This window comes from Ranitomeya imitator, chromosome 5 (genome assembly GCF_032444005.1).
Source record: "Ranitomeya imitator isolate aRanImi1 chromosome 5, aRanImi1.pri, whole genome shotgun sequence".
Taxonomy (NCBI): domain Eukaryota; kingdom Metazoa; phylum Chordata; class Amphibia; order Anura; family Dendrobatidae; genus Ranitomeya; species Ranitomeya imitator.
The window spans coordinates 33,159,061-33,172,054 of NC_091286.1; the positions used below are offsets into that span (position 1 = coordinate 33,159,061).

A 12,994-nucleotide genomic window follows, 5' to 3' on the forward strand; every position below is an offset into this window, starting at 1 on the left:
CATGGTATGCCTGATAAGATTGTCAGCGATCGGGGTCCCCAGTTCGCGTCTCGGTTTTGGAGAGAGCTCTGCCGTTTACTCAGCATAGAGTTAAACCTCTCCTCTGCATACCATCCCGAGACAAATGGGTTGGTGGAGAGAACCAACCAGACTCTGGTGACATATTTGCGACATTTCGTCTCTGCTAGGCAGGATGACTGGGCATCTTTGCCTTGAACAACGCCGTAGCCGATTCCACTGGTCAAACTCCTTTTCTCCTTAATTTCGGCCAGCATCCCCGTGTCCCTGTGCCCATGCCCGTGTCATCCACCGATTCTAGGGTGGCAGACTGGGCGGTGGAGGCACGTGACATCTGGGACCACACACAGGATGCCATCCGGGCCTCCAAGGAGAGAATGAGGGTTTCGGCTGATACACACCGGCGCCCCGCTCCGGTTTTTGCTCCTGGCGACTTAGTGTGGCTCTCCGCCCGTAACATCAGGCTGCGAGTTGAGTCCACTAAGTAGATCGCGATCTCCAGCCATGGCTGATGCTATTGCAGCATCGGCCATGGCTGGATTGTAATATTTCACCAATTTCCATTCGTGAAATATTACTATCGCTCTGATTGAAAGTGAAACGTCACTTTTAACAGCCAATCAGAGCGATCGTAGCCACGGGGGGGGGGGGGGGGATTAAAGTACCACTCCCCCGTCCCTGCAGATCGGGTGAAATTGGAGTTAACCCTTTCACCCGATCTGCAGGGACGCGATCATTCTGTGACACAGCATATGCGTCAGAGGTCGGATTGGCACCGACATTCATGATGCATACGCTGTGTCACAGGTCGGGAAGGGGTTAATAAATTTTTAAAAAATAGCCAACTTTTTTTTTTGTAAGTTTCTGCATGGATGCCTGGGCTAAAAAGTTCTTATACAGGTGAGAGCTTACTCAGACGACTGTGGCAAGGAAGGTGGGGCAACATCACTCGTATAGTAGACAATGATAGACTGACTATAGCCCATTCAAAAAACCTTCCTTTTAGGAGCAAGAATTTAAAAAAAAAAAAAAAAAAACACACACAAACCAAAACAACAAACATCATCCCACATCCAAATACCATCCAACAACCTAACACCACCCAAAACAACCTCATCAACAAACATCAGAACACCATCCCACATCACAGCCAACAATCCAACACCAACCACATCAACAAACATCCCAACACCAACCAAAACAACCAACAACCCAACACCAACCAACAACCTAATAGCAACCAAAACAACAACCCAACGCCAACCCACATCCCAATACCAAACAACCCAAAACCAACCCAACACCACCCAGACACAACCACATCAACAAACATCAGAACACCATCCCACAGCCTAATACCAACCAACAATCCAACACGAACCCAAAACAACCACATCAACAAACATCAGAACACCATCCCACAGGCCAATACCAATCAACAATCCAACACCAACCAAAACAAACATCCCAACACCATCCCATATCCCAATACCAGCCAACACTAACCAAAACAGACAACCCAACCCACATCCAAATACCAACCAACAACCCACCACCACAACAAACATCAGAACACCATCCCACATTCCAATACCAACCAACAATCCAACACTAACCAAAACAGCCCACAACCCAACACCAACAAACAAACAACAACAACAACCCAACCCACATCCCAACACCAAACAACCAAATAACATTTTTTTGAGTAGCTCCTTTCTGTAGTCCCAGCACAGTATAAATATTTAATCAGTATTGCCATCCAATGTAGCTACGTTACATCATCAGAATCGGCAGTGTATTTGGAGCCATTTTTCTTGCAATCGAGCTTCATTACAAAATTTGCGTTGTTTGGCTTTTACAGGCTCTATTTCCTTGCACATTCAACTTTGATGTGGTCTGTGGTCATCATAAGTCAGAGAAAAGAACTACAAGCTCTCTCATAAGACTATCACAACCATGTCACTGAGTGATTCACAGTTAGCTCATTCTCCAGCCAGCAATAGATTGTGTAACAGAGAGGCTATAAAAGGCAAACAGTGCAGCATTTTTAATTAAACCCAATTGCAAGTGATTTCTTTGAGCCCCAAATAGATGAATCTGAGTGCAAAAATAAAAGTTTTCGAATCACAAAATAAATAACACAATCATATTTATTTATTTGGCAGTTTTTGGACTCCTAAGGGTGGACTTGACATCATTAGCACCTCTCAGTAATGCCGCCTCAGACTTTTATTTGGTTTGACATTAATGGAAGTGTGTAACCAAACTAAAGGGAGGCTCTGGCATCGCTCACTGCATCAGGAAAGCAGCAGCGCGGAGGTCTCGCCGACTGGCACCCACTAGGGAGCTCACATTAGATGGTGGCATCATGGACACGTCTTATTCAGGATGGGACATGTGCACCATACCTGCTGACCATGCAAGCTTCCTGGCTGGCCACTGTTGACAGGCCATCAGCGCGGCTCGTCATCCAACGGCAGCTGAAAGGCCGGGAATGGTTTAAAATAAAAATATGAAGACCCTCACCTATCTGAGGCCCAACCTTCCTGCAGTTGCAGCTCCCCCCTCAGTCCAGCGGCTTCACGTCTTCCAATCTCCAGGTGTTGACTAGGCCTTGTGTGGTCACAGAGACAAGTCATTGATACGGGTCATGCCCACACAAGGCTTAGTCAGCATTGGAAGATTTAGGCTACGCTCCCATGATGAGCTTTTGAGGTTACAGATTTTCTCCACCCATTAAGTAAAATGGGTTACTTGCATATTTTTCTGAAAACATGCAGCTTAGAAAAAAAAAAACTCAACAAAAACTTATTGTAGGAACGTAGCCTTAACAATCCAAAAGCTGACCAGAGGAACTGGACATGGAGGAGCAGAGGGAGAATTTCGAAATCTCTTGAAGGACTTCAAACTCCTAGTTACATTCCGAAAACTCCTTCAAAGCTTCTGGAACGATTCTTTCGCGAAAGAGGCAAACGAGAGCTATGATAGGGGCACAGGAAGGCCAAGGATGGGTGTGATCTGAAACAAGGGTTTGGCTAAAGCAGAATTTATTTTTCCTTTTTTTGTGTGGAGGGGGGGGGGGGGGGGGGGGGGGGGGGGGAGGGTGAGAAATCACAACGGTTTGCACCATGTTCTCTTCTCCTGATCCTGATTGCCAAAAAGTTACCGTAACTTATTTGGCAGTCGTTACACCTTCCTCCTCACCTTGACTGCCAAGTTTCCAGAGGAAAAGGTGCAGTAAACCCATGGGGAAAATTGCCATTTAGGAGTCTGGAAAAGCTTAACGCCAACTCTTGGGATGAAGGTCATTAGTGGTCACCCAAAAATAGGCGACCTTAATTGGAAAAATGCTTATTTTGGATGACTAAGAAGAGGAAGGGAGGTCATAGACTGAGCTATGATCAGCAGTCGCTGGCCAGCGTGTAATGAAGGCACAAATGAGCACAGTTGACGTTACAATAATGCACCCCGTGACAATGGACAAGGCCGATTAATTATGTGGGTCAAGACAAGTCCTACAAGGCACGCCGCTAATAGCTGGAAGGCTTAACACCGAGGGGCCGGTTTATAAAAAGAAGCCCCGACATGAGAAATGTAATTACATAACTAAGTGACGACAGGTGCCAAATGTCAAAAGGAAGAACAGCTGAAAAAAATCTGGATGTGAGGAGAACACTATCTCAGCACGGGAATCCTGGCCCACTGTATCTGTCACCAGCATGTCTTCCGAGACCCGTCCCCCTCCTGCCACCCAGCGGCCCTGGCACTGATTGATGGCCGTTCTCCATCCCTCCTGCCCCCAGACATGTAAGAGCATTTCATGTGAACATCCGTTGTGACCCCCAGCAGAGAACCTCGACTGCTTCGAGGTCTTAGAGTGCTTTACATGGCACGAAAGGTACGTCTTAATTGTACGACACAGAGCGTGGCAAGACAGGCGGACTAATGGCCAACAACATGCATAAACTTGGCTCATGAGAGAAGACAAAAAAAAAAGTGTCTGAACTTGAGCAAATAAACAAAAGAAAAAAAAATTAAAAAATTTCCAAAAAACGCAAGACTTCTACAGGTGCCATGTCAGGCTAGGCTCACATTTAGGCTGGGGTCAAACTTGCGAGTTCAATGCGAGTCTCTCGCATCAATACCCGGCACTCGGGACCAGAGCGTGCGGCTGCAATGTATTTCCCCTCTATTTGGAGGAAGGGGGGGGGGGGGGGGGGGAAACACCACTATTGGGGCTAATGTGAAAATCGGCCTAGGTTTTCTCTTTTCCTTTAGTTCTGCCACAAAAGTCACGACCTTGGTCTTAAAAGGCATCAGTCAGTAGAATCCACCCTCCTAAGCCGTTTATATGGGCATGTAGGTCATAGGTAGCTGAACAAAAAGATACCTTCAGATCTGTGATCCGACGTTTCATTCCAGAGAAATCCAGGTTTTTCTTCATATGTAAGTGAGCGGTTAAGATCTATGGGCGGGACATAGATCTCTGTTATGATCCGGTGACCTTGGAGCCGCATGGAACTTTCTCTGAGTTGGTGGAAACTGTACTGACCGCAAATCCTGAACTTAACACCGCAACTAGAAGTAGCCGTGGGGTGTGCCTAACAAATCCTAGACACCTCGACACAGCCGGAGGACTAAATACCCCTATAGATGGAAATAGGAATATCTACCTTGCCTCAGAGCAAAACCCCAAAGGATAGGCAGCCCCCCACAAATATTGACCGAGTAGTAGAGGAAAAGACACACGCAGGCAGGAAACAGGATTTAGCAAAAGAGGCCACTCTAGCTAAAATAGGAAAGGATAGGACAGGATACTAAGCGGTCAGTATTAAAACCCTTCCAAAAATATCCACAGCAGAAAATACAAAAAATTCTACCATCTAACTAAAGATGTGGAGCGTATATCTGCAACTCCAGAGAATCCAACATACTGAAAAAACACTGACACAATCTAAGCTGGACAAGAGAAAACACATGAATAGCACAGATTAGGCACACAGCATGTGTGCCACAGAAACAAAAACCAGACACTTATCTTTGCTGAATTGGCAGCAAGGCAGGAGGAACCAGACAAAGATCCAAAACCTCCCAGAACAATGGACAACTGGCAAGGACTAATGAATCCTGCACACCTAAATATCCCAGTCAGAACTGCAATCAGCAGATACACCTGGCCAAGACTGCGACTCAGGGACAACTGCATTCCCACCTACAACCACTGGAGGGAACCCAAAAGCAGAATTCACAACAGATCTCACCAAGAATCTGCCTCCAGAGCTTATTGTAAATGAAATGGGGTGAGACATGTAATGACTGACAGTCTGCTCTCCATATCTACATGTCTCACACTGGTAACACCCCTTTTATTCACAATAAGCTCTACAGGCAGAATCTCAGAGATATCCATGTCCGGCCCATAGATCTTAACAGTTCATTTACATTTAAAAAAAAAAAAAAAAAAAAAAAAAAAAAAAAAAAGATTTCTCTGGAATAAGACATCAGATCACAGATATGAAGGTACTAGATGGTGGCCCGATTCTAACGCATCGGGTATTCTAGAATATGTATTTATGTATATAGCAGCCACATAGTATATAGCACAGGCCATGTAGTATATAGGAGCCATGTAGTATATAGCAGACAAATACTACGTGGCCTGTGCTATATATTATGTGGCTGCTATATACATACATATTGTAGATTACCCGATGTGTTAATACAGGCCACGCAATATATAACAGTGGCCACGTACTATATAACAGCCCACGCAGTATATAGCAGCCATGTAGTATATAACACTGCCCACGCAGTATATAACAGTGGCCACGTACTATATAACAGCCCACGCAGTATATAGCAGCCACGTAGTATATAACACTGCCCACGCAGTATATAACAGTGGCCACGTAATATATAGCACAGCCCACATAGTATATAACACTGCCTATGTAGTATATAGCAGCCACGCGGTATCTAACACAGCCCACGTAGTATACAGCAGTGTGGGCACCATATCCCTGTTAAAAAAAATAATTAAAATAAAAAATAGTTATATACTCACCCCCTGGGATCCAGCAAAGCTCCGGTGATAGGCGCGTGGCTGCCGCCATCTTCTGTTCCCAGGATGCATTGCGAAATTACCCAGATGACTTAGCGGTCTCACAAGACCGCTAAGTCTTCTGGGTAATTTCGCAATGCATCGCCGGGAACGGAAGATGGCGGCAGGTGCGTGCGGCTCGGTGGACTACGGAAGGTGAGTATAGCAGGTCTTTTATTTTTTTTTATTTTTAACATTATTTTTTTTTTACTATTGATGCCGCATAGGCAGCATCAATAGTAAAAAGTTGAGGACACACAGGGTTAATAGCAGTGGTTACGGAGTGCGTTACCGCTGGCATTAACCCTGTGTGAGCGGTGACTGGAGGGGAGTATGCGGGTGCCGGGCACTGACTGCGGGGAGGAAGGGGCGACCATTTTCTTCCGGACTGTGCCCGTCGCTGATTGGTCGTGGCTGTTTTGCCGTGACCAATCAGCGACTTGGATTTCCATGACAGACAGAGGCCGAGACCAATGAATATCCGTGACAGAGAAGGACAGACAGAAAGACGTTAGTGACCCTTAGACAATTATATAGTAGATATTATTCAGCTTCCTATGGCCTAAACGCCCATATAAACGGCTTAGGCGAGTCGATAATACCAACAGATGCCCTTTAAAAAGGGGTCAGACCGATTTAATTTAATTTAATTTTTTTTAATTACCAATACTACCCCCATGGGCCGAATTCATATGTCCGTATTTTACAGTCTCAGTACGGACCGCAGGTTTCTGGACCTGAACAAACAGCCTCATAGCCTTATAAAAGGCTGTTAGACCAGTCTCAAACAAACAGTAACTCTGATCTGTACTCTACTACATCTCCCTTACCGATCCCCTCTGGTCTGTGCTTCCTGGTCCTTGGCTCAGCCAATCACTGACTAAGGCGTGTCACCAATGTGGCCTGTGATTGGCCACTGTAGTATATCCGGAATATCAAGGACAGAACCAGGAAACAAACCGGAGGGGATGGGGGTCAGCACTGGAAGAGGAGCTTGGGGGCATCAGTGAGAGGGGATCATTTTATTATGTTAATCCAGTATGAGCCCCTTTAAAGACCCATTTTCAAAGCTGGACATCCCCCTTAAGCCTTGTTCACATCTATGGAGGATCTACCTTACAGCTGTACATCACTATTTTTCTCTCCAGGATCTATTGGGCCCCACGGGTGCAAGACCAGTCATGGAAACCGCAGAGCAGATGTGAACCCTCTTACCCAGTGTTAGACGTCAAGGCTCCGAAGCCCCACGGAAAATGGCATCCTAAATATAGCCGAAGACATCACACATCCTCTGTGTGCGGCCGGAGATACTTACAGGGGATCTGATCTTATGCAGGAATTGCATATGGCCACAGAGGGGTCTCCACCAAGCGATTTACTCAATTGCTGAGCCGTGACTACCCCTTTAATGCCAGGAAGAACTGAGATAGTGGCCTACACATTACTTTTGTTTAAAAGGTTAACAAAAATATTAAATTATTCCCTGCCCATAGGATAGAAGAAAAGTCCCGGATCACAGGGGATCTGGCAGGTGTAACTGAGAACAGGGTCGGGGTGGGGGGGACCGTACGGAAACCTGAGGGTTAACAATCGACTGAACAACAGGTCCGCTCCAGTGTGTGGGGCTAAAAAAAAATATATATATATATATATATATATGCGCATCACTGGGACTGCACCGAAAAAGGGACATCAATGGGAGTTAAAAAAAAAAAGGGGGGGCATCACAGAGTTAAAAAAAAAAAAAAACAACAAAAACAAAGGGGGCATGACTTGAATAGTGACAAAAACATAGCCAGCAGGCGCCTCGCGACTAGTCACACGGCCCTGACCCTGTGATTGGGCCTCTCGGCTGCGTCACCGCCACGGATTCCACCATCGACATTACGCCACAAGGATGACATTTGCATCGGTCGCTGCTGACTATAACAGTTGTGCGATTCTACTATGTGACAACTGCCTTACATTTTTCTCTTCCACGCAGTGCGGCCACTTGTTACTGGTTTAAAGCAGAACTCTGCGCACCAAGTCTGTTTTCTGGCAGATTCCAACAGCAGCACCGTCCCCTCAGCAGCAGCAGCACCGTCCCCTCAGCAGCAGCAGCACAGTCCCCTCAGCAGCAGCAGCAGCACAGTCCACTCAGCAGCAGCAGCACAGTCCACTCAGCAGCAGCAGCACAGTCCCCTCAGCAGCAGCAACAGCACCGTCCCCTCAGCAGCAGCAGCAGCACCGTCCCCTCAGCAGCAGCAGCAGCACCGTCCCCTCAGCAGCAGCAGCAGCACAGTCCCCTCAGCAGCAGCACAGTCCCCTCAGCAGCAGCAGCAGCACAGTCCCCTCAGCAGCAGCAGCAGCAGCACAGTCCCCTCAGCAGCAGCAGCAGCACAGTCCCCTCAGCAGCAGCAGCAGCAGCACAGTCCCCTCAGCAGCAGCAGCAGCACCGTCCCCTCAGCAGCAGCAGCAGCACCGTCCCCTCAGCAGCAGCAGCAGCACCGTCCCCTCAGCAGCAGCACCGTCCCCTCAGCAGCAGCAGCACCGTCCCCTCAGCAGCAGCACCGTCCCCTCAGCAGCAGCACCGTCCCCTCAGCAGCAGCAGCAGCACCGTCCCCTCAGCAGCAGCAGCAGCACCGTCCCCTCAGCAGCAGCAGCACAGTCCCCTCAGCAGCAACAGCACAGTCCCCTCAGCAGCAACAGCACAGTCCCCTCAGCAGCAACAGCACAGTCCCCTCAGCAGCACAGTCCCCTCAGCAGCAGCACAGTCCCCTCAGCAGCAGCACAGTCCCCTCAGCAGCAGCAGCAGCACAGTCCCCTCAGCAGCAGCACAGTCCCCTCAGCAGCAGCAGCACAGTCCCCTCAGCAGCAGCAGCAGCACAGTCCCCTCAGCAGCAGCAGCAGCACAGTCCCCTCAGCAGCAGCAGCACAGTCCCCTCAGCAGCAGCAGCAGCACAGTCCCCTCAGCAGCAGCAGCAGCACAGTCCCCTCAGCAGCAGCAGCACAGTCCCCTCAGCAGCAGCAGCACAGTCCCCTCAGCAGCAGCAGCACAGTCCCCTCAGCAGCAGCACAGTCCCCTCAGCAGCACAGTCCCCTCAGCAGCAGCAGTCCCCTCAGCAGCAGCAGCAGCACAGTCCCCTCAGCAGCAGCACAGTCCCCCTCAGCAGCAGCAGCAGCAGCACAGTCCCCTCAGCAGCAGCAGCAGCACAGTCCCCCTCAGCAGCAGCACAGTCCCCTCAGCAGCAGCAGCAGCACAGTCCCCCTCAGCAGCAGCAGCAGCACAGTCCCCTCAGCAGCAGCAGCAGCACAGTCCCCTCAGCAGCAGCAGCAGCACAGTCCCCTCAGCAGCAGCAGCAGCACAGTCCCCTCAGCAGCAGCAGCAGCACAGTCCCCTCAGCAGCAGCAGCACAGTCCCCTCAGCACCCGGCTCACACAGACACTGCAGTGGAGTATAGGTAGCAGGAAAGGTCTCATTATTAATACAGAATATATCCGGCGGCGCTAGGACCGCGCAGTCCTGCAGGAATCAGCGCTTCCGCCCACGTGCACCAGGACCTTGCCGCCACCGCATTCCTTGTAATAGAGGCGCAGCAGTAATGATTCCGCCCCGGGGGACACAGACAGGAGCGGCGGGGGACACGGCAGCCTGTGCGCGGGCGGCAGAGCACGGGAGGTACCTGGTGAAGCAGTGGTCGCACTGGTTGCCCCGCTCATTGGTGGTCAGGACCCAGGTATAGGCCGGGCAGGTGAAGAGCAACTCGCCCGGCCTGAAGTCACGTAACGACCGCATCCCTCTGCCCTTCCCGGGGCTTATGAAGCGCTCGATGGCATCAGGGGGTCCCATGGTGTCCGCACAGGGAGGCTCCACAGAGAGAAAGAGGCCGCCGTGCCTGGGAGCAGCTATTAATGTCTCCCCGGGACAGGCAGACAGGGGAGGACAGCTGTGCAGCTGCGGGAGCCGCGGGGTCCTAGAGCCGGCACGTCACCTGCTGCAGTGAGGAGAGAGCACTCACCCCCTGCTGCAGTATACAGCACCGAGCACTCACCCCCTGCTGCAATATACAGTACAGAGCACTCACCCCCTGCTGCAGTATACAGCACCGAGCACTCACCCCCTGCTGCAGTATACAGCACCGAGCACTCACCCCCTGCTGCAGTATACAGCACCGAGCACTCACCCCCTGCTGCAATATACAGCACCGAGCACTCACCCCCTGCTGCAGTATACAGCACCGAGCACTCACCCCCTGCTGCAGTATACAGCACCGAGCACTCACCCCCTGCTGCAATATACAGCACAGAGCACTCACCCCCTGCTGCAGTATACAGCACCGAGCACTCACCCCCTGCTGCAGTATACAGCACAGAGCACTCACCCCCTGCTGCAGTATACAGCACCGAGCACTCACCCCCTGCTGCAGTATACAGCACCGAGCACTCACCCCCTGCTGCAGTATACAGCACAGAGCACTCACCCCCTGCTGCAGTATACAGCACCGAGCACTCACCCCCTGCTGCAGTATACAGCACCGAGCACTCACCCCCTGCTGCAGTATACAGCACCGAGCACTCACCCCCTGCTGCAGTATACAGCACCGAGCACTCACCCCCTGCTGCAATATACAGCACAGAGCACTCACCCCCTGCTGCACTATACAGCACCGAGCACTCACCCCCTGCTGCAGTATACAGCACCGAGCACTCACCCCCTGCTGCAGTATACAGCACCGAGCACTCACCCCCTGCTGCAGTATACAGCACCGAGCACTCACCCCCTGCTGCACTATACAGCACAGAGCACTCACCTCCTGCTGCAATATACAGCACAGAGCACTCACCCCCTGCTGCAGTATACAGCACAGAGCACTCACCCCCTGCTGCAATATACAGCACAGAGCACTCACCCCCTGCTGCAATATACAGCACAGAGCACTCACCCCCTGCTGCAATATACAGCACAGAGCACTCACCCCCTGCTGCAATATACAGCACAGAGCACTCACCCCCTGCTGCAGTATACAGCACAGAGCATTCACCCCCTGCTGCAATATACAGCACAGAGCACTCACCCCCTGCTGCAATATACAGCACAGAGCACTCACCCCCTGCTGCAGTATACAGCACAGAGCACTCACCCCCTGCTGCAGTATACAGTACAGAGCACTCACCCCTGCTGCAATATACAGCACAGAGCACTCACCCCCTGCTGCAATATACAGCACAGAGCACTCACCCCCTGCTGCAGTATACAGCACAGAGCACTCACCCCCTGCTGCAGTATACAGCACAGAGCACTCACCCCCTGCTGCAGTATACAGCACAGAGCACTCACCCCCTGCTGCAGTATACAGCACAGAGCACTCGCCCCTGCTGCAATATACAGCACAGAGCACTCACCCCCTGCTGCAATATACAGCACAGAGCACTCACCCCCTGCTGCAATATACAGCACAGAGCACTCACCCCCTGCTGCAATATACAGCACAGAGCACTCGCCCCCTGCTGCAATATACAGCACAGAGCACTCGCCCCCTGCTGCAATATACAGCACAGAGCACTCGCCCCCTGCTGCAATATACAGCACAGAGCACTCACCCCCTGCTGCAATATACAGCACAGAGCACTCACCCCCTGCTGCAATATACAGCACAGAGCACTCACCCCCTGCTGCAATATACAGCACAGAGCACTCACCCCCTGCTGCAATATACAGCACAGAGCACTCACCCCTTGCTGCAATATACAGCACAGAGCACTCACCCCTTGCTGCAATATACAGCACAGAGCACTCACCCTCTGCTGCAGTATACAGCACAGAGCACTCACCCCCTGCTGCACTATACAGCACAGAGCACTCACCCCCTGCTGCAATATACAGCACAGAGCACTCACCCCTTGCTGCAATATACAGCACAGAGCACTCACCCCTTGCTGCAATATACAGCACAGAGCACTCACCCTCTGCTGCAATATACAGCACAGAGCACTCACCCCTTGCTGCAATATACAGCACAGAGCACTCACCCTCTGCTGCAGTATACAGCACAGAGCACTCACCCCCTGCTGCTCAGCTCTGAGAGTGGTCTAGAGCAGGGGTGTCAAACTGCATTCCTCGAGGACTGCAAACAGGTCATGTTTTCAGGATTTCCTTGTACAGCACAGGTGATAATTTAATCACCTACACAAATAATGAGTTGTTGATTAAATTATCATCTGTGCAGTACAAGGAAATCCTGAAAACATGACCTGTTTGCAGCCCTCGAGGAATGCAGTTTGACACCCCTGCTCTAGACCACTCTCAGAGCTCAGTGGCCGCAGAAGCCAGCACAAGCGAACATGGTGCTGCAGCAGAGGTCCAACCATTGAATACGGGCCCGACTAGCAACCAGGGCGAATTGGACCCCCACCTGCAGGCGGCCTTGAAAGAATTCCCCACTGACGACCATGAGGGACGTCGGCAGCTGATTCAGCAATACCGGCAGGAGGCCCAGCAAGCCGAGAGAGAGGCCCGAGCCGAGCGGGTGGCTGAGAGAGCCGAGCGCCAAGCCCAGCGAGAACAAGAACGGCAGATGCTCCGGCAGAGGGTTATGCCCTCCACCGCCCAGAGCCGTGAGCCCTGCAGCGCTCAGATACCTAAGCCCCGGCCCGATCACTTTCCTGTTATGGAGAAGGACGGGGACTTGGACACTTTTCTGCGGGCCTTTGAGAAAGCCTGCAGACAGTACCAGCTGCCTGCACAAGAATGGGCCCGATACCTGACACTAGGGCTGAGAGGCAAAGCTCTGGAGGCGTTTGCTGCCCTCCCTCAAGAACAAGATGGTGACTATGAGGCCATCAAGCAGGCTCTGATTGCCAAGTACCAGCTTACCCCTGAGGTTTACCATA

The 12,994-nt window shown here is 51.0% G+C and overlaps 1 protein-coding gene across 1 annotated transcript in view; it reads right to left on the reverse strand.

The window, feature by feature from the left end:
• SMYD2 (SET and MYND domain containing 2) overlaps nucleotides 1–10,222 on the reverse strand; it is a 59,011-nt gene extending 48,789 nt beyond the window's left edge. Inside the window, exon 1 of the mRNA XM_069768505.1 lies at nucleotides 9,787–10,222. Within this exon, the coding sequence (XP_069624606.1) occupies nucleotides 9,787–9,953 (167 nt within the window). The 5' untranslated portion in view covers nucleotides 9,954–10,222. The remainder of the gene's footprint in view (nucleotides 1–9,786) is intronic.
• Nucleotides 10,223–12,994: the final 2,772 nt, after the last annotated feature.